The sequence below is a fragment of the Ptychodera flava genome, chromosome 6 (genome assembly GCF_041260155.1).
Source record: "Ptychodera flava strain L36383 chromosome 6, AS_Pfla_20210202, whole genome shotgun sequence".
In the NCBI taxonomy this organism is placed as follows: domain Eukaryota; kingdom Metazoa; phylum Hemichordata; class Enteropneusta; family Ptychoderidae; genus Ptychodera; species Ptychodera flava.
The window spans coordinates 18,687,125-18,711,991 of NC_091933.1; the positions used below are offsets into that span (position 1 = coordinate 18,687,125).

Genomic DNA, 24,867 nt, shown 5'->3' on the forward strand with positions numbered 1-24,867 from the left:
ATGAAATGATTGTGCACATCTTGGGTCAGTATCTTGGACTTGCTATTTTTCATGAATTTTTTTGTAATTTTCTCCCATTTTGGTCAAAAAATCTCCTGCTCTGATGAAACCACAAGTCCGATTGATTTGAAACTTGGTATGGAAGTGCATAGGAGTGACCTTTCCCAAATTTGGGCAAATCGTGGTGAAATTTGCATATTTTTAGTTTACACGTCCATAGACTCCCATGTATAAGGCAGATCTCCATAGACTCCCATGTATAAGGCCACAAAAAATAAAAATTTAGTTTCTCATCGTATTCATATTGCAAAAAGGATGCAGTGACACATTTTTAGTCCCCACGGATGAAGTCCAGTGAGCTTATAGATTGGGTCATGTCCGTCTGTTCGTCCATCCTTGAGTCCATCGTTCACGCATATATCTCGGATATTTTGACAAAATGTCATGTGACCTTGATGACCTTTGATCTCAAATATACATATTTGTCCATAACTCAGTAACCACAAGTGCTACCACCCTTCATATATGGTATGATGGGACAGCTTATGACACCACATATTGTACCTTATTAATTATGCACATATCTAATTTTGAGCGAGCCAATAGAGCTAGAGGTCTGATTTTTGGTATATAGGGATAATTTAGCAAAACAATTTTTTTGACAAAATGTCACGTGACCTCGGTGACCTTTGACCTCAAATATACATATTTGTCCATAACTCAGTAACCACAAGTGCTACAGCCTTCATGTATGGTATGATGGGACACCTTATGACGCCACGTATTGTACCTCATTAATTATGCGCATATCTAATTTTGAGCGAGCCAATAGAGCTAGAGGTCTGATTTTTGGTATATAGGGATAACTTAGCAATACAATTTTTTTGACAAAATGTCACGTGACCTCGGTGACCTTTGACCTCAAATATACATATTTGTCCATAACTCAGTAACCACAAGTGCTAAAGCCTTCATGTATGGTATGATGGGACACCTTATGACGCCACATATTGTACCTCATTAATTATGCGCATATCTAATTTTGAGCGAGCCAATAGAGCTAGAGGTCTGATTTTTGGTATATAGGGATAACTTAGCAATACAATTTTTTTGACAAAATGTCACGTGACCTCGGTGACCTTTGACCTCAAATATACATATTTGTCCATAACTCAGTAACCACAAGTGCTACAGCCTTCATGTATGGTATGATGGGACACCTTATGACGCCACATATTGTACCTCATTAATTATGTGCATATCTAATTTTGAGCGAGCCAATAGAGCTAGAGGTCTGATTTTTGGTATATAGGGATAACTTAGCAAAACAATTTTTTTGACAAAATGTCACGTGACCTCGGTGACCTTTGACCTCAAATATATATATTTTTCCATAACTCGGTAACCACAAGTGCTACACCCTTCATGTTTGGTATGATTGGACACCTATTGACGCCACATACTGTACCTCAATAATTATGCGCATATCTTATTCTGAGCGAGCCAATAGAGCTGGATGTCTGATTTTTGGTATATAGGGATAACTTAGCAATACAATTTTTTGACCAAATGTCATGTGACCTCGATGACCTTTTACCTAAAATATATGTTTATGTCAATAAATAAGTAACCACAAGTGCTATGTCCTTTGTATTTAGTAGGATGGGAGACCTTATGACAACACACGCTTTACCTCATTAATTATGTACACATCTAATTCTGGGCAAGCGAATAGAGCTAGAGATCTGATTTTTTGGCATATAGGGATTAATTAGCAATATAATTTTTTTTTTCAAAATGTCATGTGACCTAGATGACCTTTGACCTTGATTATACATATATATGCTATTTCAGTAACCACAAGTTCTATACCCTCCAATTTTGATAGGATATTAGACCTTAAGATGTCACATCTTGTACCTCATTTATAATGCGCATATGTATTTCTTGGCTGGCCAATACTGCTAGAGGTCTGATCTTTTTTCCATATTTAGAACCATAACTTAGACATGCCGCATGTGTTTCAAATTAGATCTCAACATATACACTCCAGTGATACTTCTTAATGACCAAATTTTCCTGCCCCATCAAGACTAATACTCCTATTACAAGTGGGGACTATGTCATTGTAAATGACTTGTTGAGTTAATGGTTGTATCACAGTATTCGATATATCTAATTCTGTATTTTTTCCATTTTATATTCTGAATAAATTACATTAAACATATTTCACTGTCTCCAGTACATTTCATTTAAGTATTTTCACTTCATGCACTTTATCCCTTTCACACATGTTCAAATATCTGACCAGAGAACAAACACTAAATAGTCCAGGATGGGAGCTACAGTGTCATTGACGCTATTTTTGAATCCTGTCAACTAAAAACAAAGAAAGAAAAATAACATGTTCTATCGTTTTTGTGACAAGCATAGGATGAGACACAAGCCTTTAATTGTTTTGGGGCGTAAATAAGATTTTCATGGTAAATAAAATGTGAAAGGGTTATTCAGTAATGGTTTTCGTATAGGACTGTTTGTGTGTTTGTTGTCTACTCAAAGTGTGAGTAAACACTTTTCAATGCGTGTGAGTGTAGAATTGCCTATGAATTTGGAGTCTTGGCTACACGTGCATTACTGTAGTCCAACATTTCAAACTTGTCTTTCGGCTTTCATAAGTTCATCGTCTCGACGAAGGCCGAACGACAAGGTCCAGATGAGACTAGAGTTATTGTTGTCATGTAATGTGCCTCTAAAAATGGCAAAAATCTCTACAACTTGAGCGGGCTGTTCTACAGTATTTAGTAGAGTAGTGTTACACTGCATTATCACGTATCTGTATGTTTGTACAATGATACAATCATAGATTGACACATGTTAAAAACAAGGTGGTCCAATACTGATCACAGACGTCAGCTTCTCCAGCAAGAGATACAGACAGACCCCCTAGCAAAGCTTCAAATATGATATTGTTCAGCACAGTACCGTTGTCACGAAGCTCCTGCTGGTCAAACGGACCATATAGTACTGCAAAACTCTAGATCCTTCGTGAAAACTGTGGTCTCTTCAGACAAACGATCTATATTGATAAAATTAAAATTGTGGCCAAAGCCTTTCACATCGTTCCGACGTATTCTTCTACAGAGCGGCCATACAACTTTGTAATATCGGGTGAAGTATCATAGCGCCTCTCTAATACTGGTCATGACATGAGCTGTCACATGAGCAAAAAATGACAATCACTGAAAATAAACCTGGTGTAGTCCCTAGTGCATAGTGAAATTCCAATATATCTGTTTTAACTCGTAGTTTAACCTATAGTGAAAATAATTTAATAGTTTAGTGCAGAAATATCGAATTGATAACTCTTCAGTTTGCAAGGAAAAGGTCATCATGTTGATCATATCATTATAAGGCTTACAGTAACGGAGAAAAACGCGGAATTAAGTATAGTCGGAGTCGTACCCGATAACAACTCGAAAAACTTGTCGGGGAAGTTTTGCGGTTTAAAATTATAGCACAGCGACCAGTCCCGAATTTCCGCCAGTCGAGAAGTATCGTGAAACGATCTCAGCATCTATCTTTGGCCATACGGTGGCCGAAGGTGAAACCAGGTTGCGGTGAAGTGAGACACGTGCGACAAAAGTTTCCACATATTGCCGACGTCTAGAATGATCACGGGGAATGTTGTGTTCGGAAAACAATATTTCTATGAGACCAACTGGTTGTGAGAGTAGTGGTCTGCAGGATTTTTCTAGCATGTGTTAATTGCGGGTCGGTCACAAGGAACAACGGCATAGCAAATATCCTGATTCTTTGCAGGAAAATAGTCGCTCTTTACCGCAGGAATGACGTTAGTCTCCTACGCTGGTTCAGCATGAACCCTGGAACTAATTTTTCATTGCTGCCCGTAATACTTTTTCCTCGAACTTCTGATAAGTGCGTGTACAGTACAAGTCGGGTACATGCACCGTCAGTTTGTTCAGTATCGACTTCCAGGAATGTTGTCAAACAAAACAGTGTACGTCAAATACGTGGCTTATGTTCGGCTTTGAGTTACTGTGGTAAACGATAACATGAAGGAGGTTTTTGTACTGGCATGTTTTAGTCGCTGTCGGCGTCTATTTTGTTTACCGTTGAAAGGTTTACTGTTCAACATCATTAAGGCCGTGGGATGCAAACGCTTTTTCTCTCCTAATCAAAAATGTAGGTATGATATATTTTTATGTCATAGGTAAGCAATTGGTTTGCCTATATTCCTTCTTTTTTTATTTCTCCACATCAGTTAAGGCCCCCTTGTGTCCGAGCGACTTATCGTAATATCTGCTTTCCATATAAAATCGCTCAACATTGCCATTACAAAGTCTAGTTCATCTACTTGTTTTTTCAAAGTGTTTGCGCAGGGGAAAGCCCCGGTTTTCCCCTTTTCTCCATACAAGGATATCCGGGACCCAGAAACATCATGGCCACTTGACAGTATATGCATGCAATGCCATGCGTAAATACACTCATAACTCCAAGGCCTATATATTATCACAATAATCGTAAACCCATATACATATATATTTTACACAGTTTCAACCTTTATATCTTGGCGCCATCTCAAAGTATAGCGTTTGTGAAGCCACATTCTGAAGTGTCCGTATCAGAATGCTTGCAATTTACATTTTAGCGCAAAGATAAAAGTCACACGTCTGCAGGCTCTGGCCTGTCCTTAGTTGAACCTATTATTATCATCACAATATTATTGTTGTTGTTGTTGTTGTTGTTCACTTTAATCTAGACTGGTTAAAAACCGTCCATAGGACAAAAAATTTCAAAGCAGGCAAAAATTAAACCACACTACAATACAGGACAAGATTGAACAATCCTCAAAAATCTAAACCCGGCGTGCGGTATAAGCTGTCTCTAGTGATGTTGCAATCCAAAATAGTGAGCATCATACATGAGTAAACTGTCATTAAATTGCAGTCTACGGACAAGGCTAACTATATATACTACAGAAATTGTTGACACGTATTAAAATTAAGAAAGTAAACTGCCTTCGGGAGTTTCGCAATGAACTCTCATTCACCCAAATTTTCACTGCACTGCACTTTTAATATATATTTCCTAGGAAAATTGATCACTCGTATATGAGGGTTACTTTTTAGATACTCCGCACGTATGACGGTGCTGGTGTTCCCATCAACTGGTCTGAAGCCTGGGCCTTGCCACAGAAGCCCCATTTCACCCAACTCCTATGCAAGGGCACGGTCCCTTTTGTTGAGGGACCGTGGCAAGGGTAAACCATGTGTGTATCAGCCCAACGCGTACGTTCTTTCAAGACGCTATACTTCAAGTGATACTTCATGTGGTGCAGACCACTGTCAATTTTATTTATTTATTTATTAACTTATTTATTTATTTATTTATTTATTTATTTATTTCGTGTTGCTAAAAGCGCCGGCTATGCGCTGGCCCATCGGCCGCGGGCACAGGCGTGATGTTTTCTGGGTAGTTTCTAAAAGTATAGTTATGCTACGTTCCGACGTTCTCTTCCGTAGCCTAATCAGGTGATTAGGCTACGGAAGAGAACGTCGGAACGTAGCATAAACTATACTTTTAGAAACTACCAGAAAACATCACGCCTGTGGCCGCGGGCTATGAATTATTGCAGCCATCTACAGTATGTGCACGGTCACGTAAACAGTGAAAGCGCGTCGTAATATGTGCAATGTCATCGTTTACATGGTGTGATGACGTAGGAAGTCACACGACTACCCTTGTAATCATTTCACCAGAATGATTTACACGATATTTCCATTTTCCCTTTACAGCCGAACAGCCGAGTCGATCTACTAACCCCGTGATAAGCAAAGAAGAATAGCCACATATAAGATAAAAGCTGTACTGAAAATGTTGTACTTAGTTTAACGTTTAAAAAACAGTTCGTGATGTAAAAGTCTTGCTCTCGTTGTTTAGGTAAATTTGGTTTCATGAAAGTTCATGTTGATCATACGTTCTGCATCACCACAGATCGAAAGCGGCTATTCGTCGGATAGTAGTTTGTGCTAATAAGGAGGCGTGTCCTAATAACCTCTGACCTCCAGACTGTTATTGCGAATTGCATGTGAATGCGCATGCATCACTCGCAAAATGGCCACCAAGGTAAGTTGTGCGTGTGGCGTGGGCTCCTCTTCTGTGGCACTTTTTGACTGATTTGAATTGTCCAATGAAATGTGTAACTTTGGCAGTTTTAGACATTTGCTTCACAAACAGACATGCAGACGGTGCGAACCTTCAGTTCGAACCGGTGAGAAATTTATTGAATCAGTCGGTGTATTATTACCCTCCCCCCCCCCCCCCCCCCCCCCGGCGATGCTGTGCTCTGCATCCTCAGTAAAAGATGTTCTTCTGGTATAAAGTAGGGGGCTCTCTAATTAGATCTTAGGTTTCGGGAGGTAGGTTCTCAAATTTGTCTTTGTGATGCCCAATTACAGCGTGTTCAATCGTAACATGCACGGTACCGTAATATCGTAATCCTACCTCCCAGTGCAGGCCTGCGGTGCGACCATTGTCGAATAAAAAGCATGGATGGTCGAATGTTGTAGAAAGGCCTGTAAATCGGCGAGTGTGTATGCTTCCCACAGTTTTCGTTTTGCATCAACCCCAATGGTTGATTAGCTTTCATGTTAGTCTGAATTTAACTGCCTCTCTCACTCTCACGTGACACTTCTCTCTCTCTCTCTCTCTCTCTCTCTCTCTCTCTCTCTCTCTCTCTCTCTCACACACACACACACTCTCACAGGCATTTGACTCAATACAAGCAAACCATCACTGATGCAACCAGTATTATTCTATTGCATTAGTAACGGTTTGCCTGCATCGAATCGAAAGCTTGTGCTTTCTCCCTCTCCGAGGCTCTCTCTCTCTCTCTCTCTCTCTCTCTCTCTCTCTCTCTCTCTCTGAACTATTGAAGGACATAATATAATCTGCAATTCCAATCATAGTATCGTAGTTTTTTACTTATCGACGTTGTTTCATTAAACTTTTACCACTACTCTTTTCTTATAATTATTATCCAAGGTTGAAATCGGAGATTGTATCAAAGTTTACAGAGAATGTGCCAGACCTGCCTCAGTCGTCAGTGGTCGCCTGTTGAAATTGGAAAATACCTGCAACTTGAGCACACAGTGGACACAAAGGGATCTGGAGAGATCTGAAAACATCAAGTTTGAGAGGAACCACACCGTCTTGTGCGGTCATAATATCATCAGAAATGATGTTCCAGTAGAGCTTGGTTCAGAGTAAGTTATACTTTTCTCAAGGCTTGCTAAGGCAGTGAGTTTTTCAGAAAAGGGGCAATAACAGACACTGCGCAGATATCTAGCATGGGGTTTCGGTGGTGGGTCTGAGAACACAAAGAACAGTGAAATGTGTATCTTTTATCTAAAACTCTCGTAGGGTCTCAGCATTACAATGATGATGCACTCCATATTTAGTCCAAAAGCTGTAGGTCACCTAGAATAATAAAACTAGTTGATACATCAGAAAGTAGAACATGGGTTTGTAAATTTGTGCCGGTTCTTGATTTTTGGACAAAGGAAATGATGAAATGAGGGCAATGATATGTAAATAGTGACTCAGCAGAAATGCAACACCATCCATCAGTTGCATCAGAAAGAGTGTGCTTTACGTGGAAAATGAAACTAGAGTTGGAAAAGCAATAACTCCAACCATTTCCTAGAATGCAGGAAGTGAGTCATCTGATAAACAGATTTCTTGTTTCTGTACACTTTTGATATGTCACCCATTTTTCGGGCTAGCTCCTATTGGTTATTGTGCTCACTGAGTACTCCATAGATGTCCCACAATAGGTCTGCTTGTAGTTCATTTTGTTATTCAACATTTGTTTTTTGGGAGACATTTTTTTCCTAAAATTAGTCTCAGATGCTTGATGATTCCATGACTGGCATAGTCAAGATGTAAATTCATATCAATAAAACTAAATGAAAAATGCTAGAGATATATTTAACTATCATTTGTCACACTAATTCTCTCTGACCATTATAAACTTCATCAGAATCATACTTGTGATAAATACGGGAGAGCCTGGGGAAGCTAGGTGTTTACGTTTTAAATGACTGAAATACTGAAATGGGGGGTTTTCACTAGGCCTACAAGTGATCTATTCTCTCATATGTATTTTCTCTTATGGTTGTCCAACTTGCTGATGAGGGGGCCATTGATCATAAGATCTGATTAAAAATGTAATTCCTTAGTATAGGGGGAGAGGGTAAGACCCTATATGTTTCGCATGTGTCAAAATCGCAATAAAAATTCTGCTCTAACAAAAAATAAAATTAAGAAAAATGACATGAAAGCAGAACGAAAGGGAACAACTAGACAGAAGAGAAAGAATGACATTACAGACACTCTACATGTACTCGTTGGCGGTTTTGAACGCGTAGACTCAACTGCATGTTCCGTATTTAAATGAGATAAAAAAAATCATCATACGGCTCTGATGCCATATTATCTCAGAATTTATCGAGTAAAACTGGGACACAAATTACGACAACCTGAAAAACAAGCAAATAATTTCAACTCTGATAGAAAAACAGACTACTAGAACATTGAAATGGTATAATTTATGGGTAACATAAAGTTTGTACATATATATTCATGTGTAGATTAAAAGGACAAAGTCGGCCTTTTTTCATGAATTTCGTTTGATACGAGATACTACTTATATTGTTTGATATGTTGAAAGATAATGAATAAATTGGTGACCATACATATATTCAACCCCGATTTAAGACAAATTAAATGAAACCAATGTGAGAATGAATAATTGGTCATCACTATTAATTCTTTCTCGCGCTGGTTTTGTGTATAGTGTCTAAAACCGGGGTTGAATATATGCATGGTCACCCATTCATTATCTTTCAACATGTCAAATGATATAAATGTCAAACAAAATTCATGAAAAATGGCCAACTTTGCCCCTTTAATTGCACAATTTGTGCGTTAGAGACAGGTTGGTATTCTCCATACATGATTAACAACAGTTTTCCTGAAACTATTTTCACCTTAAGTTAATTTGTTTTTGTTTTTAGGGGAGGGGCTTTGACACCCAAACAAGGAATTAAAAGTTGACAACCCTAAGGTGTGCCAATATTTGTAATTATATTTTAGGATATCCAACCATGTTAAATGGCATTGTTTGACCTTGCAATCTGGTTAAGTGAAAGGATGAAGAAATGCTGACTTGTAAATTTGAATCATCAAAATACATGACTTCTAGGCTTTTAATGTTCGTTGATTGGTGTACTTTTTCAGGTTGATACGGAACACTTCCCCTTCTGGCAAACTAACTGCCATTATTCGTAAGGTGATGCCAAAGAAGGGCGACGAAGAGAAGCATTATCTTGAGGTATATTAGTTCTTACTTCAATGTTAGCTTGAGATCTTGTGAAATTTTTCATGTCAGGCAGTGCAGTATTCAGTTTTCCTCCTGGGCCCATCAAGTACATTGGAATATCAAAGAATTATTGTGGAAGGAAATTGTACCGGAAATCAGTAATTATTAAATATGGCTACTATGAATTAAAATCACATCTACATGTTGTTAGGATAGAGCTTTTCCACACTGATACAGTTAGAAAATCGTTGAATTAGTTGTAAATTAGAGACAGGCCAGCCAGTAGCTGCTACCAAAAAAAGCCAAGCGACTAGGGCCTGCAGCTGCCTACTCCCATATCAAGTAGGATTCACTTATGTTGTTGTCGTGCTCATTTAGGTCTGGAGCAAAACTCATAAAGTCAAGAATATTGATCTACTAGCACAGGAAAAACATGGCAAGGTTTATAATCAGGATGGTAAGTATCTCACATCTGTGCTGAACTGATCTTCAATTCTGTGAATGACGTACATGTACTTAATAAAATAAGTTGTTCATTACTTTCTGGGGGAAAAAGTAGAAACTTGAGCCACCTGTTAAAAACAGAATTCAGAGGAGGAATAAAGAATTACTGTACATGGTACTAGGCTGAGCTTGTTACGTTTGTGTTCAAAGTTGTTATACAGTGTTGGTAACAGTCTTGTTATCAAGGTGTATCTGTACAGTCAGTTCTAAAGTACCAGTTGTTGGTGGTTGTATTACAGTACATTTACAATAATGAGTCTCCAGTTTATCGTTTTTCCAAAACAATTTAGTAAGCTAGCTTGTTTTGATGATCGCAGATAGGAAAGTGTGGGCCTTTGCAGTGGTTATGCCAATGTTCTAGAACTTCATACACACACATTTGTGAATGGTGTACAAGTATTTATTGAGTATAGTAATGTATTTCTGTGTGCCAAAATGATAGAACATTCACATACCAAAAGGGAAATTTCAGCATTGTGACTAGCGCACCCTCGGAAAACTTAAGAGATTTTTAAGTAACTCTGATAATGTGAAACACTGCATTATTGATTTGTTACGCTGCTGTTTTGAAGCGCTTTACTTTGAAAGTGTATTTCTCTACATTACAGGTCAGTTTGGGTGCTTGGAGTGGTCATCCAGTGAGAAACAGTTGCTCTACGTAGCCGAGAAGAAACGGCCAAAAACGGTGTCATATTTTGAGACGAAACCAAAGGAAGATGGCGGTGATGAAACTGCGAAGAAAGATGAGCCAGTGAAGGTAAATGTTGATATATGGTCAGAGCTCAGGGATAATTGAACAATTATCAGGACACCCTGTGATAATGCCATGATTTCACTGTTCATGAAACAGACTAGTCTGCAGCCCTTTCAATTTCATGACAAAGTCCCTACACTCATTTTGGTTCGCTTTCAAAAACATGTCAACTGTTCAAACATTCTGTCAGTTTAATTTTATGTAACCAGGTTTAGTGTCATCAATCATTTCGGGTCAGAGGCCAAGGTAATTGTGTGATATATTTTAGCGGGAACATGATCCTGTCACTTGAGTTACTTTGAATGCTGGGATATTTTCCCCAGCCGTAATGAATCACTGTACGCCCAAAGCGTCACTTTGTGTTGTTATTGTTACATCTGTTCTGTACTTCAGGGAGAGCAGTTTGTTTACCAGGATAACTGGGGTGAGCAGTTCACTTCGAAGAGTCATCCAGCAATCTGTATTGTTGATATTGACTCAGAGATTGTGAAGGTCCTTGACAGTTTGCCTGAAGACATCTCAGCCGGGCAGGTAAGTAACACCTTATTTTTGACAAGGGCAAAATTTTCTCCCATATTTTTAGCATAAGCACACAATACAATAAATTACCCACAATTCCATTTGATTTGTACCAATGAAGCATACTTTTCACTTCTGCTTTTAAGCAATAATGTGAAGCATCTGAATAATTCTTTAATAGCATTTAGTAATAGTGCATTTGGACATTTCAGTATAAATTTCAAAATAATCATTAAATAACCATAAAAGTCACATTCTGCAGGTACTACAAATGCCATACTTTCTTGAAGCAAATTATGACAAACTGAAGAGGTCATTCTCTGAGAAAATTTAGCATGTAAACTTTTCTTGTCATTTCCCATTGGGAAAAAATCAATAGCATTTCGTTTCATGAAACAGGTAGCAAATAGTCTCCCTACTTTCCATCACATTATTTTGTATGGCTGACGACACAATCAGTGGAAAAAAATGCTATCTTCTCTCTCAATATGGCAAAACTTTCAATATCATTCAAAATGGGACTTAAGAAGATTTGTGTACTCAAAAGTACGTTTTCAGAAAATTTAAAACGAGTCTATGAATTTCATATTTTTCTACACATTGGAGACATGGCAGACTCCCCAATGAATCTCCACTGGTACAAATCAGAATGAATCATGGGATATCTCCAGTACAGTGATAAGTGGATCATATTCAAAAATTAGACTGACTTACTTTGTACCAGGACTTCTACCAAACAATTCTGTGTGATTGTACTCACAGTTAATACCTGCTGATAAAAGTTCCTACAGCAGATGTTTTTAAAGAATATACAGTAGATATGAATTTACTCCTCCCCACATGTATGCTGTAAGACCTACAGTCAAATGACATTACTTCAAAAGATCTTCACATCTCATCCGTGGGTAACTGTTTTCAACTCTAGTTACAATGTAAACAAGCCTTTCAGATAATGCTCTTCTGTTTGGTTAATGGCAAAAGAACTGTCATGTCATGACACTGATTTTCTCATTTCTTACAAGGCTTTATGGAGTCCCAATGACAAAGGCATTGTCTTTGTAGGTTGGTGGCATGAACCTTTCAGACTCGGAATCATCTATTGCACAAACAGGAAGTAAGAATTCCTCTTTTGATCTGTGACAAACCATCCTTAGTGGAAGAATTTCCCTGTCTGTCATGTTTGAAGATATACACATGTACAAAATCTCAGCACAAAATTCCTCTACATGTGGAATTTTCAATGCATGAATTTTCAATACAGAAATTTTAATCTGGCGTGCCATACATTTTATTTGAAGACTGCCCTATCAACAACTTTTTCAAATGAAACTGAGGATCAGGTGTGTCAATGTTCCATTTACCGGTATATGAAGATAACTTTCATCCATTTTACCAGACAATATTTTCTCATTTTTCTTTCTTCAACAATCAACTGTACATGTCTATTAAGTTGCATCATCCTTCATTCCCAGTACGGTATATTTTACATTTATCTGACAGGAGTGTGGTTTTCCATGCTGATATAGAAAGTGGCAAATGTGGTGAGAATTCAACCCTTTTAAAAATCCTATTGGTGTACATTCACGCAAACACAATACCATATTGTCTCTGTGATTTATTTTTGGTCTCTGAAATTTCCACCTCAAATTTCTTCATATCTGCAATTAAATGATATGAAAGTTTATAAGCTACATGTGCGCTGAATCCAGGATCTGAATCCTACACTGTACACGTGCTGCAAACTGACACTAAATTTTACTCTCAAAGTTTCTTGACATAAAATTTCCATACAGTGCCTCTCCAAATTACCAGTACATATAAGTGTATGGGGTAGTAGAACTCATTAATGTGGCACCAACTCACAGATAACAGCGAGAGTGAGGAAAAATCTAACAATCAACTGTCACTTGACCAAAGTTTGTTCATTGGTAGAAATGCTGAGTGCGGAGAACAAATCGGTGAGATCTCCGAGATTCAACGCTGATAAAACCAGACTGGTGTACCTGCAGAGTAAGATGGGAGGGCCACACTATTCTAGCTGTGAGTTAATGATGGTGAGTCAGCACAAAATTATCAAAACTCCTCTTTCAGTTTATCTCTCATCAAGTCATGTCAGAAAAACACCTTCTCATGTTTGGTCAACCATTTCTTTTAAGAGCTTAAAATGATATAGCAAAACAAGTGATGTTTATTATCAGGTTAATACATGTATCAGGAAGTGTACTGAGAGAGGCATATGGTTATCACTTGTCTGATGCAATAATTCTGTCAGTTACATGTACTTATCTTTTTACTCATGTATCAACTCTCTCATAAATACGTATCAACTGTGTGCACATGTGGTATATGTGGACTGTACCATTGCCAAAATAAACAATTACACACTTGATATTTGTTATTGTCAAGTACACTTTTGAGGCTCAATTACAGTTGGGTAACAAAACAGTGATCAGTACCACCTCTTTTCATTGTGTTTTTAGTACAACTGGGAAACCAAGCAAACTTCAACAGTGGTACCAGTTGTTGACAAACCATCAGGTACTGTACAGCTTTTTTACAATCATAATTGTATTATCGTCAAATCATATAAAAAAGTCACAACTTGCGTACTTTGTTATTGATCACATCTGCAAAAGCCACTGAATAATAAACCAACATGTTCAAGATGTATGTATCAAGGTAAAAATGTAATTGAAAACTGGAAGAATAGAATTGTTCTGCGATGAAATGTTGAAATAATTCCGTCAACTTAATATAGAGCTAGGTAAAGAGTCTGAAATTGGCATAAAGTGGGCCATTGTTTTCTTAAATTCATGTTGGTAATCGCTGCTGTTGCAACAAGTGTTTATTCAATTCTTGATATTGTTGACTGCAGAACCAAGATCGAGACAACAATAGTCAGTTGACACATTTAAATGGCCACAGTTGTAGTGGTTGTCCTATGTGCAAGCTTGCTCATTATAACAGCTGGGCAGTTAACCGCTAGCTGCAGTGGTTTTAGATGTAAAGACCAGAAAACTGCCTCTTCCCTGAAACAAATGTCAGATTATTCCAAAGTAGCTGATATACGTGTAGGGTGCACAGTAAAAGCCAGCAAAGTGGTTACATACATGTACTATGATTCTGAAAATGCTTTGTCATATGGCCATTTCTGAGAACCATTCATTTGTCAACATTTCAAAAGAGAAAACAAATATCCCTTTGAAATCAGCCATCTAAAGCAGACTTTCAGTCATGCTAGACTTGTGAACGGCACAAAATGATAGCTCAGTTTACAAGGCACAGATTGGAGGCACAGAATGATAGTGCACAGTGAAATACACCAGTGAACTTTGAGGGCGCACTTTGTGTATGCCCATTTCAGACTGCTTACATACGGTACATGTACCCGCAACATACAGTAGGTGTATATAGTGTTGGTTAAGGTAACTTAACGGTAATATTGCAAGTCAAAGAGCATTGTCAGTGATCCTCACATACAGTAGGAAAAGTTTTCAAACATGTGGACAACACAAATGAATAAGCAGGAAGCACTCACTCATAAATGTATGTACATGTACTAATGTGCTTCATATACAGACATATGCATGTACTTTACTACCTTGAGTTTACCTTTTTCAGATGCTGATGCCTTTCCAGGGCTGTTTCTTGTAAATTTACCACAACGCTGCTGGTCAACTGATAACATAAGAGTTGTTCTGCCAACAGTGTGGAGAAGCAAACAGGTCAGTGTATGGACACACATCACGGACAAGTACATGTAATTGCTATTCATAGTCCCTTGACATACACTTGTGTACATGTATCTAGGTACACTTTGTAATACATTGTACACTAAGTGATTTTTTTTTCAACGGCTTCTCTGAGGATTTGATGTGAGAATATGAACATTATATGTAATATGTGTTTTAAATCATTGTCAAAAATCATAAATGATATCTTGGATGTCCTTTGCTTGGTGTTCAGGAGTTGATCTCAGTGAATACAGACACTCATAAAGTGATCAGACTGACCAATGACCCTGACATTGGGTGTTGGACCCTCATGATATCTACAATGACTGCATGGCAGCTACTTACAGTTCACCAAATAGACCCTGTACCATGGTAAGTAAAAACAGTCCAACAGCCAGATCCTGTACTCTGGTAAGTTAACACAGAGTCACCATGTCACACAGTCATACTGTAATAGTGAGTAGCCTGTGTTTGTATGGATGTTTACAGTTGGTTTCAATTCGGTGCCACAACTGTGTGTGTGTGAGACCGTTTTAGCTGGGAAAATATCTTCATTTTTATGAGCTCACATTTGGTGTACCAATGTGAGGTTATGGTATAAGCTGAATCAGTTCATTTGCATCTGATTTGCATGTCTGTATGTCTGTATATTTGTTGGTATGTGCAGATGTATGTCTGTCACACACAAAGGCTCCCATACCGCCAAAGCTACCATCTCAGTATTTGGTGTACAGGTAGATGCAGGGGTTAAGAATTGAATTTGTTCAAATTAACACATCAGTGTCAAAATGTGCAAATGAGGTAAGAAAAAGTGAAATCCTGCAAATGTGCAGGAGGCATACCAGTGAGAAACAGGCAAACTCCACTGATCTTGACTCATTTCCTGTCATTGTTTATGAACTGTTACATATTAACAGACCAGCTGCAACCATAGACAGTAGATGGGGGAAGACTGTTTATACTAAACTAAGAGGGGCTTGTTTCTGCTATGCATGTTGCTAAAGTTGACCTCCAGTACCTAAAGTTAGACCTTAATTACTTTTGTCATTCTTGTTTTTCTGGTTTAAATATTTCTTACTGTTTTTCTGGTTGTACTGTGCAGAAATCATTGTCATAACATCAACGTAGAATTTCCTCCACTGAACAGATAGAAACAATATTTATTGTTGATCATGGTAACCCATACTGGTATATACCAATTCTGATCAAATTTGAGCGACACCGTATAGTTGCGGTATTTTTAATCAAATCCTGACATGCTGTTTTACATCAGATTGAATTACAGAATATACACAGAAAAATTATAAAAGAAATTTTTGTCATCAAAATCCCACCCTGATGTTTTTCTTACTATGATGATGAATGCAAAGTCGGTGTATGTGACCTCAAATGTTGTTTGAATATGCCACATGTATAGTATAAAATCTACATATTCTGTGCAATTTAAATTTTATACCTATCAGATAGAGCTGCCAGACGACATGATTTTAACTATTGTGAATATACTTCCAGAAATTATGTGAATGATACTTTTACATGTATTACCATGAAGGATGGTTAAAAACCACAAAAAATCAGATATCATTAGATTGAGTGACTTGCTGCAGCTATGAAGAAAATTTGTTCAAATTCTTTTGGCAGCAAGTGAGTTATGTACTTGATGCCATAAATTCAGTGTACACTATGATTAGATCAGTGCTTGTACAAGGTTTGCCATATGTACATGTACATGTATGTGATGCTGGTACTGTATGTCTTCATTTGACGTACCACAATGAGAAGTAATGTGCCGTTATTCGTTGTTGTTAAGTACCTCATGCACATCACATCATGGTAACTCCATAGCATGTGGATGAAGAGAGTTCCAACATAACTGAGGAGAGACACCAAGCTCTGTTGTCTAACTTTTCACAGGTACTGGGCAAGCTGGCACCAAACGACGATGCACCAGTCAACAGCACTTGGAAACCATTCGATGAAGAAGTGGTCCAGTTCAGTGACATCTCGTGGGAAATCAAATCCTTCAAACCAAAAGTCGATGCCTTGGAGCCAAGATTTGGTCAGTACTTTTGTCCATTCTTTCATTGATTAAACTCTTGCAACCAGATTCCATACTAAGTACATGTACCGGTACATGGAGGTTGAATTCTTACAGTTCAAAATTCACAATATTTAAAAGGGCAGGCATGAAAACTTGGGTGAATAAAATGTGACAGAGAGAACGTGCATTATTCTGACACAGAGATACAGAAGAAAAACTTATTTTTGCTAATTGTAGAGAGCTAATAACAGAACAAGCACCTTTGTTATTTGTCACATATAGTGATGCACAATATGCCAATAGCCATTAAAAAATAGTAAGCTTAGAGCATTTGCAGGAATGTTGCCTTGATTACGGCAATATTGGAAAATATTCTGAGGATAAGTGAACATCTTACATGTATATACATTGTACATGCTTCATATGTACAATGTTCATATGTTCCACATACAGTAAGTATTTGATTGGAAGATTAGAACAATACACGAAAGTGATCACTGCTATTGTGTTTTATTATCACAAACAGAGACTTTATAAAAATCATGAAACGATGCATGATCACTGCTAGAATTGATATACAGAGTCGTACATTAACCAAAAATTGTACAAGGGAGATTTTCAGTCATTGTGAAACAGTCCAAGTTGCTGTAGCTGCATGTTGAGTTGAGATGAGTCAATTAAGTGTTATATTTCACAATTTATATTGCACATTTGGCAATGTAGAAAAACCGGAAAGTGTTGTTTAGGAATCATGGGTATATGCATGTACAATTATTTCTGTAAAAAATTTGATCTTTCTGTATCTTTTCTCGATAATGATCATTTCATCCATTTCACAACATATATTCTTCACCTATCAAAGTTTTTGATTAAAGAATGTTATACGTGCTGTACATTGGCTTGGATGTTCCCAAAGTCAGTTCTGACATTTCACTTTCTTGAAATGTTGACACAGCCGGGCTAGATTATGAAGCAGTCCTACTGAGACCGACGGAAGCAAAGAATTCATCAACTCCTGCTCCACTGGTAGTGTGGCCACATGGTAAGTTTTTAGAAACCTAAAATGCATTCAATCTCTACTGTGCAGGGCATCAGCAAATCTGCAATATGAAATTTCAGTCATTTGGTTGTTTTCCCCACTATTCCACTTACATGTTGTTAGCTTCATCGTGTCAATTGAATCGAGACTTACATTGTACATCATGTAACTGTTTAGTGATCATTTCACGGATGAGTTTGTAAACATGTATGCAAGTGTAATATGATAGTATTCATTTATGCAAACATGTATCAATAATAGTGCACATAAACGCACCTCAGATTGTGCCTCACACGGAACACCATCTAAGATCACACCTGTTGATTTCTTTACAGGTGGACCTCACAGTGTCCATCTTGCAGGATACAATCCCTACCCAGCCACCTTGTGTAGACTTGGTTTCTCTGTGCTGCTTGGTAAGGAACATATTTTTCAAAGCTACATGTACAGTGTGTGTACCGTTAAGACAGAGTAATTAGTGATGTGCATAGTGTACTGCTGTTGAAATAAGTTTGTCTTGTTTTACAAAATGAGGGACCAAACAATTCTTGTATTAAGCATAGCCATCCCTTTACTTCATGGTTTTTCTAAACATAATGTTTCTATAAATGAAATAATGCATTTTCTTGTGTAACTATTTTATTCATAGTGAACTACCGTGGGTCCATAGGCTTCGGTCAAGCTGGTGTCTACTCATTGCTCGGCAACATAGGATGTCAAGATGTACACGACGTACAGGTGTGTTTTGTGTATGTCCCATTGAGAACACACATTAAATATATGCACGCACAGAAACAGGAAACTATTCAACCTTTTCAGAAAGATTTAGAAAAAAACTTTGGACCTTTCTTGTTGAATCCTTTTCTGCTTTTATTTCAGAATGTAGTCGATGCATTAGTAGCAGACGGATTGGCAGATGAGAACAAGCTGTTTCTATGCGGTGGTTCCCATGGCGGTTTCTTGGTAACACATCTGATTGGTCAGTTTCCAGTAAGTAATCCAATCTCAGACAAGGTTGGAATCCTCATGTATGCTACCCCAGGATGCAATATTGCAGTGTACAGATACATGTACTCTATACAGATATGACTATTATATGACACAGTAAATAAATAAAAAAGCCTCAAAGTCATACAAAAAATGAGAATTCATTCACAGAGTTGTAGCTGTATTTTGAATTGCCAAAATCAAGATAAAACATTGTCCCATATTTGTGGAATCCCAGACACCTGTATTGTAAGGAAGTAACAAAGATGTATTAACAAAGTGTTGCAGGATAAAACAAGATCTGGTTTACCATTTTCATCATATCTGACTTGCATTACTCAGTGAGGTTTACATGTATCTATGGGTCAGTGTGGAGCACCGTAAAAAAAAATGTTGTATTGACTGTGTGTGACTTTCATTTTTTTCTTTTCCAGGGCAAATATAAGGCTTGTGTGGCTAGGAATCCAGTTGTTAATATTGTGTGTAAGTCACGGTTCATTGTTCGCCCTTGGCTTCTTTGAAATAAGTACGTGTCAATTTCGAGAGGTTGCTATTTGACTCACATCTTTGGTTTAAGCAAAATGCAGTGATGTCATCACACTTACTGGGATGTCACTACATGTAGGCTTGAAAGTAGACTGCAACATTTGGAACATTGCCAACTGAATGGATTGGGGAACAGACCGATGAAGACGGAGAGATGGGAGGAACTGTTTGCCAGCTGTAATCTACACTACTGATGAATAATATATCAGTGTATCAGTGACACTGTCTCACAATCACTTTATTGCAAGCCAATCCCTAATACTGAGTATGTCCTTTTCAGAATACGTCATCTTGAAATTGAGAGAGAACATCGTTTGCAACCAAAAAAATATCTTTTTTGTTCAATTTTTTTTTTTTGAATGTGCTCTCCATGCTCATACGTGTACAATACTAGTGGTGTATGATAACAGACATATAGGAAGCTTTCATCTTTTTTTTTCTTTTTCTTTATACATTAGCAATGATTGGTTCAACTGATATCCCTGACTGGTAGGTTTACCTTTCTTTTAGTCAGAATTGCATTTAGCAAAATGATTTTCTCCGTTTTAATGTATCCCATGGACTTTTTGTATAACTCACATCATTACACCTAAACATTTTAACAAAGGAAAGGTCAGAGACTTACAAGCCTTAGCAAGTTACTGAAGAGGAAAAGTAGACTGTATCTTTACATTCGACAGCTGATACACAAACTGTAAACTGAGACAGTGAGATGTTCAGAAACAGCATGACGATACTGTCATCCTAAACAACACATCATATACCAGTTAGACTCATGCATCTTACCCACCCCCCCCTACACCCCCCTCCAACACACACATATATTGCTTTAATGACTGAGCTGAAGTTCACTGTGAACTTCTTTGATAGGTGCATGGTTGAAAATGGTTTAGAGTATGACTTCAAAGATTTGGCCAACCCCAAACTCTGTGAATCACTGTTGACAAAGTCACCGATACACCACGCGCACAAGGTAATGTAGCTTCATTTTCAAGTTTACAGACGTTCTTGAGGGGGCGCTGCACCAAACATGCCTGTTGATCAAAAATTTAATGAAAGCCCTGTAAAGAAAATCTAATTTATGCAAAAGTATGCAAATCATTCAGTTTTGTGGCTTATCTTTTATCCCAATGTCAAGATTTCCAAAGGATTTAACTTCACTCTGGCTGGGTCAAATTTTCTGAAATTTTCACATCATGTTCAATAGATGTTCTATAACAAAAGTAGTATTTTGTTTGGCAATGATGTTCCTACATTTTGAAAAAGAGGCATTTTAATTATGCTAAATCATGATTTTAATCACTTTTTTGAGTGTCAGTCTTTCAACCCATGCCATTTTAGAATGAGGGTAGATAGTGCTAAACAAAATTGTAGTTTTTTTAGCTCACATTTGGTGTACCAGTGTGAGGCTATTTCTACGTACACTTGTCTTTCAAGTGAAATATTTCATTTCAGAAAATAGTGTCAAGTTTTTGACTTAAATAAATCATTAATACCAAAATTGAGGGTTTTTACCCTAACTATACACCCATTTTATCCTTTGAGTAAACTATTGCTTCCATACTTAACTTTAGATTCTCTGTTTTTTGAAATATATAGTATGAGTGGGTGTCTTTGTCATCTTTGATGAGAAATATAGCTTTGAAAAACAAACTCTGTTGGCAACATGCAGCTCCACCTTAAAGTGAAAATTGACTTGATGCTTGAAAAACCCAAGACAGTGAATATAACGATTTAAAACAGACTCTGGAGAAGTTTCTTATCTTTCACATTATAAACACCCTTGATGTTGATGTATCTCACCAACAAGCCAGTATTGCAATGGCAATTGCACAGCGGTAATTTTACAAGGAATACTCAAATACATGTACGTAGTGTTCAACTAGAGACATTTAATAGCTACAATGTAGCAAAGTTCATATCCAATGAAAATTGTAGCTTCTTTGTATCTGTGATCATTACCAATGTTACTTTATGTTTTGAAGATAGCCTTATATACATGTATACTTTTGCCAGATCTGTTGTAATTGTTGAAATCTGTTGTAATTGTTGAAATCTGTTCCTTACTTTTGGCAGAATTCCTCTGAAACTGATGACAGTATTTTGCCATGCTAGCAACAGATCTGATCTGGAATTTCTCTGTTTTATACCTATAGGTGATAACACCAACCATGATAATGCTGGGTGCCAACGATGCAAGGGTGCCACCAAAACAAGGTCATGAATTCTACAAAGCCCTGAAATCCAGAGGGGTCAAAGTCAGGTCAGTGAAATTTGTCACATTAGAATCTGAAACATTGCCTTCGCTGCTCATCTTTAGTTCATTAATTACCGGTATCACTAAATTTTGACAGTCTTTTGATTACGTACTGTGTACGCCTGTGCAAGTGTTACATGTACCTTGGTGGCCAAATAAGCAAGCAACCATGGTGAGAACAGACAGTTTGGCCATCATAGAGTTACAGTATACAAGCCCCTGTGTGACAAATGCCAAATTCTGCCTTTGGTACTCACAGCACTAGATGGCGCTTGTTACAGTAAATCTAGACTTCGTGCTACAAAAAATATCACAGTTGTTCTATGCATACAGCAACCATATTTGCATCGCAATGTTCCTACAATGCATATTCTTTGGAAAACACCTAGCAACTTTCATCAGTGATATCATTATACAATCAATATGACTACAGTGTTATGCACAGTCAGTCTTTCTTACCGCCTTCATGACCAATCATTTTGTCAGTGACAATTAGTGATGGTAAATACAATGTTTTTCTTTGAAATAAGTGATTCAGTTGCATGACCTTGAACTTACAATGGGGAGTGCATGTTTGATTTTTGCACCAGTAAATGTCTGTTTGAAAATACTCATATTCATGTGTCAAGACCCATTGAATTCATGCCACTTTACCCAAATTGGAATGGTTTCATCCATGAAGGGATTTTTACTGGGAGATTTTTAGCACAGATAGTACACCACAGACGTAGTTGACTGTCCCTCATAAAACACTGATCAAAGTTCTTCGCTGTTTTCCTGGAGATATTGAAACATTGTGAGGAGTATTGGTAGGGACCTATAACAAATTTGGTATGCAAATTATTATGGCAGTCGCTGCAAATAGCTGTGTAGTCATGTGTGTTCATTTTTTCATCACAACTGAATGATGCAAAATCATCTTTAACTCTCCTGTTAATTTCCGTGATGTCAAAGTCCAACCAAACTGTGAGATCAGCCATTATGGTAGACTGTCCGATAAAATATACAAGTACAGTTTTAAGCATTGTTTATATCACCTGTTTACTGACATAGATTACATGGTCTAGCAAGTTACCCGAGACTTTGCATACTTCATGTCGTCTCATCACACACATTAATTTTGATATAAATTATACCACCAGTGTGCGCATCAATTTCTGATGATACAACTTTCACCAACTTCTTGATGATACAACTTCCACCAACTTGATCGGTTTTAGTCTGTACATCAGACACTATGCTCTCTAATTCCAGACCGTGTGAAAACAGTGAAAATGGCCAGATGTCAAAACATTGTATAAATTTGATTTTTTACATTTCTTATTACATTTCTTATTTCACAGACTACTTGTGTATCCCGAGGATGAGCATCCGATTTCGAAGGTTGATGCTGAGGCTGACGCCATTGTCAACACTTTCAAGTGGTACTCTGAACACCTAGGATAAAGTGACAAACTCTTTAAGCTTGTTTCTTTCAAAGAAACGAGCAACTTAGAAAGCTTTAATGCCATTTTGTTTCATTTTGATCATAAGTAACTCTGAATCATGATTTCAAATCATGAAGTAATTGTGTTAATCATCGTAATTTTATCTTTAAGGTATATTGCAATCGTATTGATTTGTATAAATTAAAGGCAATGCAAGTATGTGAAGTCTGGAATTGCTAAAAATACCGGCAAATGACAATAGATCTTTGAGGGTGTATATGTTATTGAACGCTGCCATAGGAGAGTGGAGAGTACATGTAGACTTGAGTGTATTCAGGCCCTCTGCACAGGCTCCACTTTCAACGTTTGCCGTGAACTGATAATGTTTGGCAATTCCCAATGTCAAGTAATTTTACATTGAGTAAAGCAAGGTACAATTTGTGATTAGTTCTTTCAAATGATGTTTTTTTTTCCATTTACCATCTCAAACCAAGTGTGGGTAAATTTCTGGAAAGGGCAAAATTTAGGCATTGTTCAGATGTTGATGGTGACAATATAGTATTGTTGACATCTTCTCTGATTTCACACAACCTAATTCACTTGCTGTGTGACAACTTGTTTTGACATAATCAGTGGTGACAACTCTTGTGTAATTTTGAGTGTTTCACATTTTGGAGCCCACATTTATAGGCTATCGATATGCTAATTATATGTTTTACTAATATCTTCTGTAATCACTTCCCCCCCCCTGATGTTTAATAGAAGCGGCTTCTGTAATAAGAATGAAATGGCATCACATGGAATTTCTGACTGCAAAACCTGACATACAATGTCAATTTCATCCACAGTCAAAGTTTAAGCATTTTTGTCATGCATCGTTGGAGCATACAATAACACCTATATTTCTGACACTATATATTGTCATTGTAAACATCTTTTATGTTTAAATCCTCTTCCTGTGTTTTGTAATTTGTACGTCAGACATCTATTGACTTAAAATAAAGAGAACTTGCATGGTTAATAGATAACAGCATTTTTTATTCGCTGATTAGCGATTATGATGAACAACACTTTCCCATTGACGTCATTCGCCCATTGCGGGAGTATCAGCCAAACATGGCCAGCTCAGACATACTCTCAGTTCTATTCACTCCTTGCTATAATTTTGATGATGATTACAAATCAAGTCATTTCCCGTCGCAAAGGCTCTGAATTTGGCAGTTTAAGTTGTGATAAGCAAGCATCCTTTTGAACAAGATCTACAATTTATGTTCAAAGGGAGGGGGTTGTCTCGTTTGCGGCTGTGCGACTTTCTTGTCCACACAGTCCCTGTGTTGTTCATAAACACTCAAATTGGCAAAGAAATGTGTAGAAAAAATCAGCATTTGATGCATGTCCATAGTTCACCAGTTTTGTAGCTTTCCAATCACTGCAAGAGTTTGCCAAATAAACGTTGGTTGTATCCCTTCGTTTATATAAAACTACTACAGTCGCGCACGGTCACCAGTTTCAGTACGGCCGCCGTTTTAAAATTGTGTGTATGCACGGCAAACATGACAACCCGGGATGAGCCGGGACATCGAGGGAAATGGCTCATTGCGCCCTCACAGTCCGACACCCATTTGCTCGAAAGTCTCTTCCTACCTCTATGTTTGC

At 37.6% G+C, this 24,867-nt stretch overlaps 2 protein-coding genes across 2 annotated transcripts; both read left to right on the forward strand.

Moving 5' to 3' along the window:
• Positions 1-6,013: 6,013 nt before the first annotated feature.
• Positions 6,014-24,239, forward strand: LOC139135060 (acylamino-acid-releasing enzyme-like). Its single transcript, XM_070702254.1, has 22 exons — positions 6,014-6,147; positions 7,066-7,286; positions 9,322-9,415; positions 9,782-9,860; positions 10,516-10,664; positions 11,055-11,192; positions 12,203-12,294; positions 12,681-12,721; positions 13,113-13,234; positions 13,661-13,718; positions 14,802-14,905; positions 15,147-15,286; positions 16,829-16,973; positions 17,911-17,997; positions 18,330-18,410; positions 18,644-18,732; positions 18,874-18,984; positions 19,416-19,464; positions 19,986-20,016; positions 20,398-20,500; positions 21,684-21,790; positions 23,128-24,239. Exons 1-14 carry the CDS (start codon positions 6,136-6,138, stop codon positions 17,917-17,919), a joined length of 1,404 nt encoding a protein of 467 aa, XP_070558355.1. The 5' UTR covers positions 6,014-6,135; the 3' UTR covers positions 17,920-17,997; positions 18,330-18,410; positions 18,644-18,732; positions 18,874-18,984; positions 19,416-19,464; positions 19,986-20,016; positions 20,398-20,500; positions 21,684-21,790; positions 23,128-24,239.
• Positions 18,200-23,230, forward strand: LOC139134239 (acylamino-acid-releasing enzyme-like). The gene is made up of 8 exons (XM_070701152.1): positions 18,200-18,211; positions 18,330-18,410; positions 18,874-18,984; positions 19,416-19,464; positions 19,986-20,016; positions 20,398-20,500; positions 21,684-21,790; positions 23,128-23,230. The coding sequence occupies exons 1-8, from the start codon at positions 18,200-18,202 to the stop codon at positions 23,228-23,230; spliced, it is 597 nt and encodes a 198-aa protein (XP_070557253.1).
• Positions 24,240-24,867: the final 628 nt, after the last annotated feature.

Bases quoted from the DNA above. Each gene is read 5' to 3' on its own strand.
- LOC139135060 (XM_070702254.1), top strand. The intron at 12,295-12,680 runs GTAAGAATTCCT...TTTATCTGACAG, and splicing joins ATCTATTGCACAAACAGGAA to GAGTGTGGTTTTCCATGCTG. The intron at 12,722-13,112 runs GTGAGAATTCAA...GTTCATTGGTAG, and splicing joins TATAGAAAGTGGCAAATGTG to AAATGCTGAGTGCGGAGAAC.
- LOC139134239 (XM_070701152.1), top strand. The intron at 20,017-20,397 runs GTAGGTTTACCT...CTTCTTTGATAG, and splicing joins TCAACTGATATCCCTGACTG to GTGCATGGTTGAAAATGGTT. The intron at 20,501-21,683 runs GTAATGTAGCTT...TTATACCTATAG, and splicing joins CGATACACCACGCGCACAAG to GTGATAACACCAACCATGAT.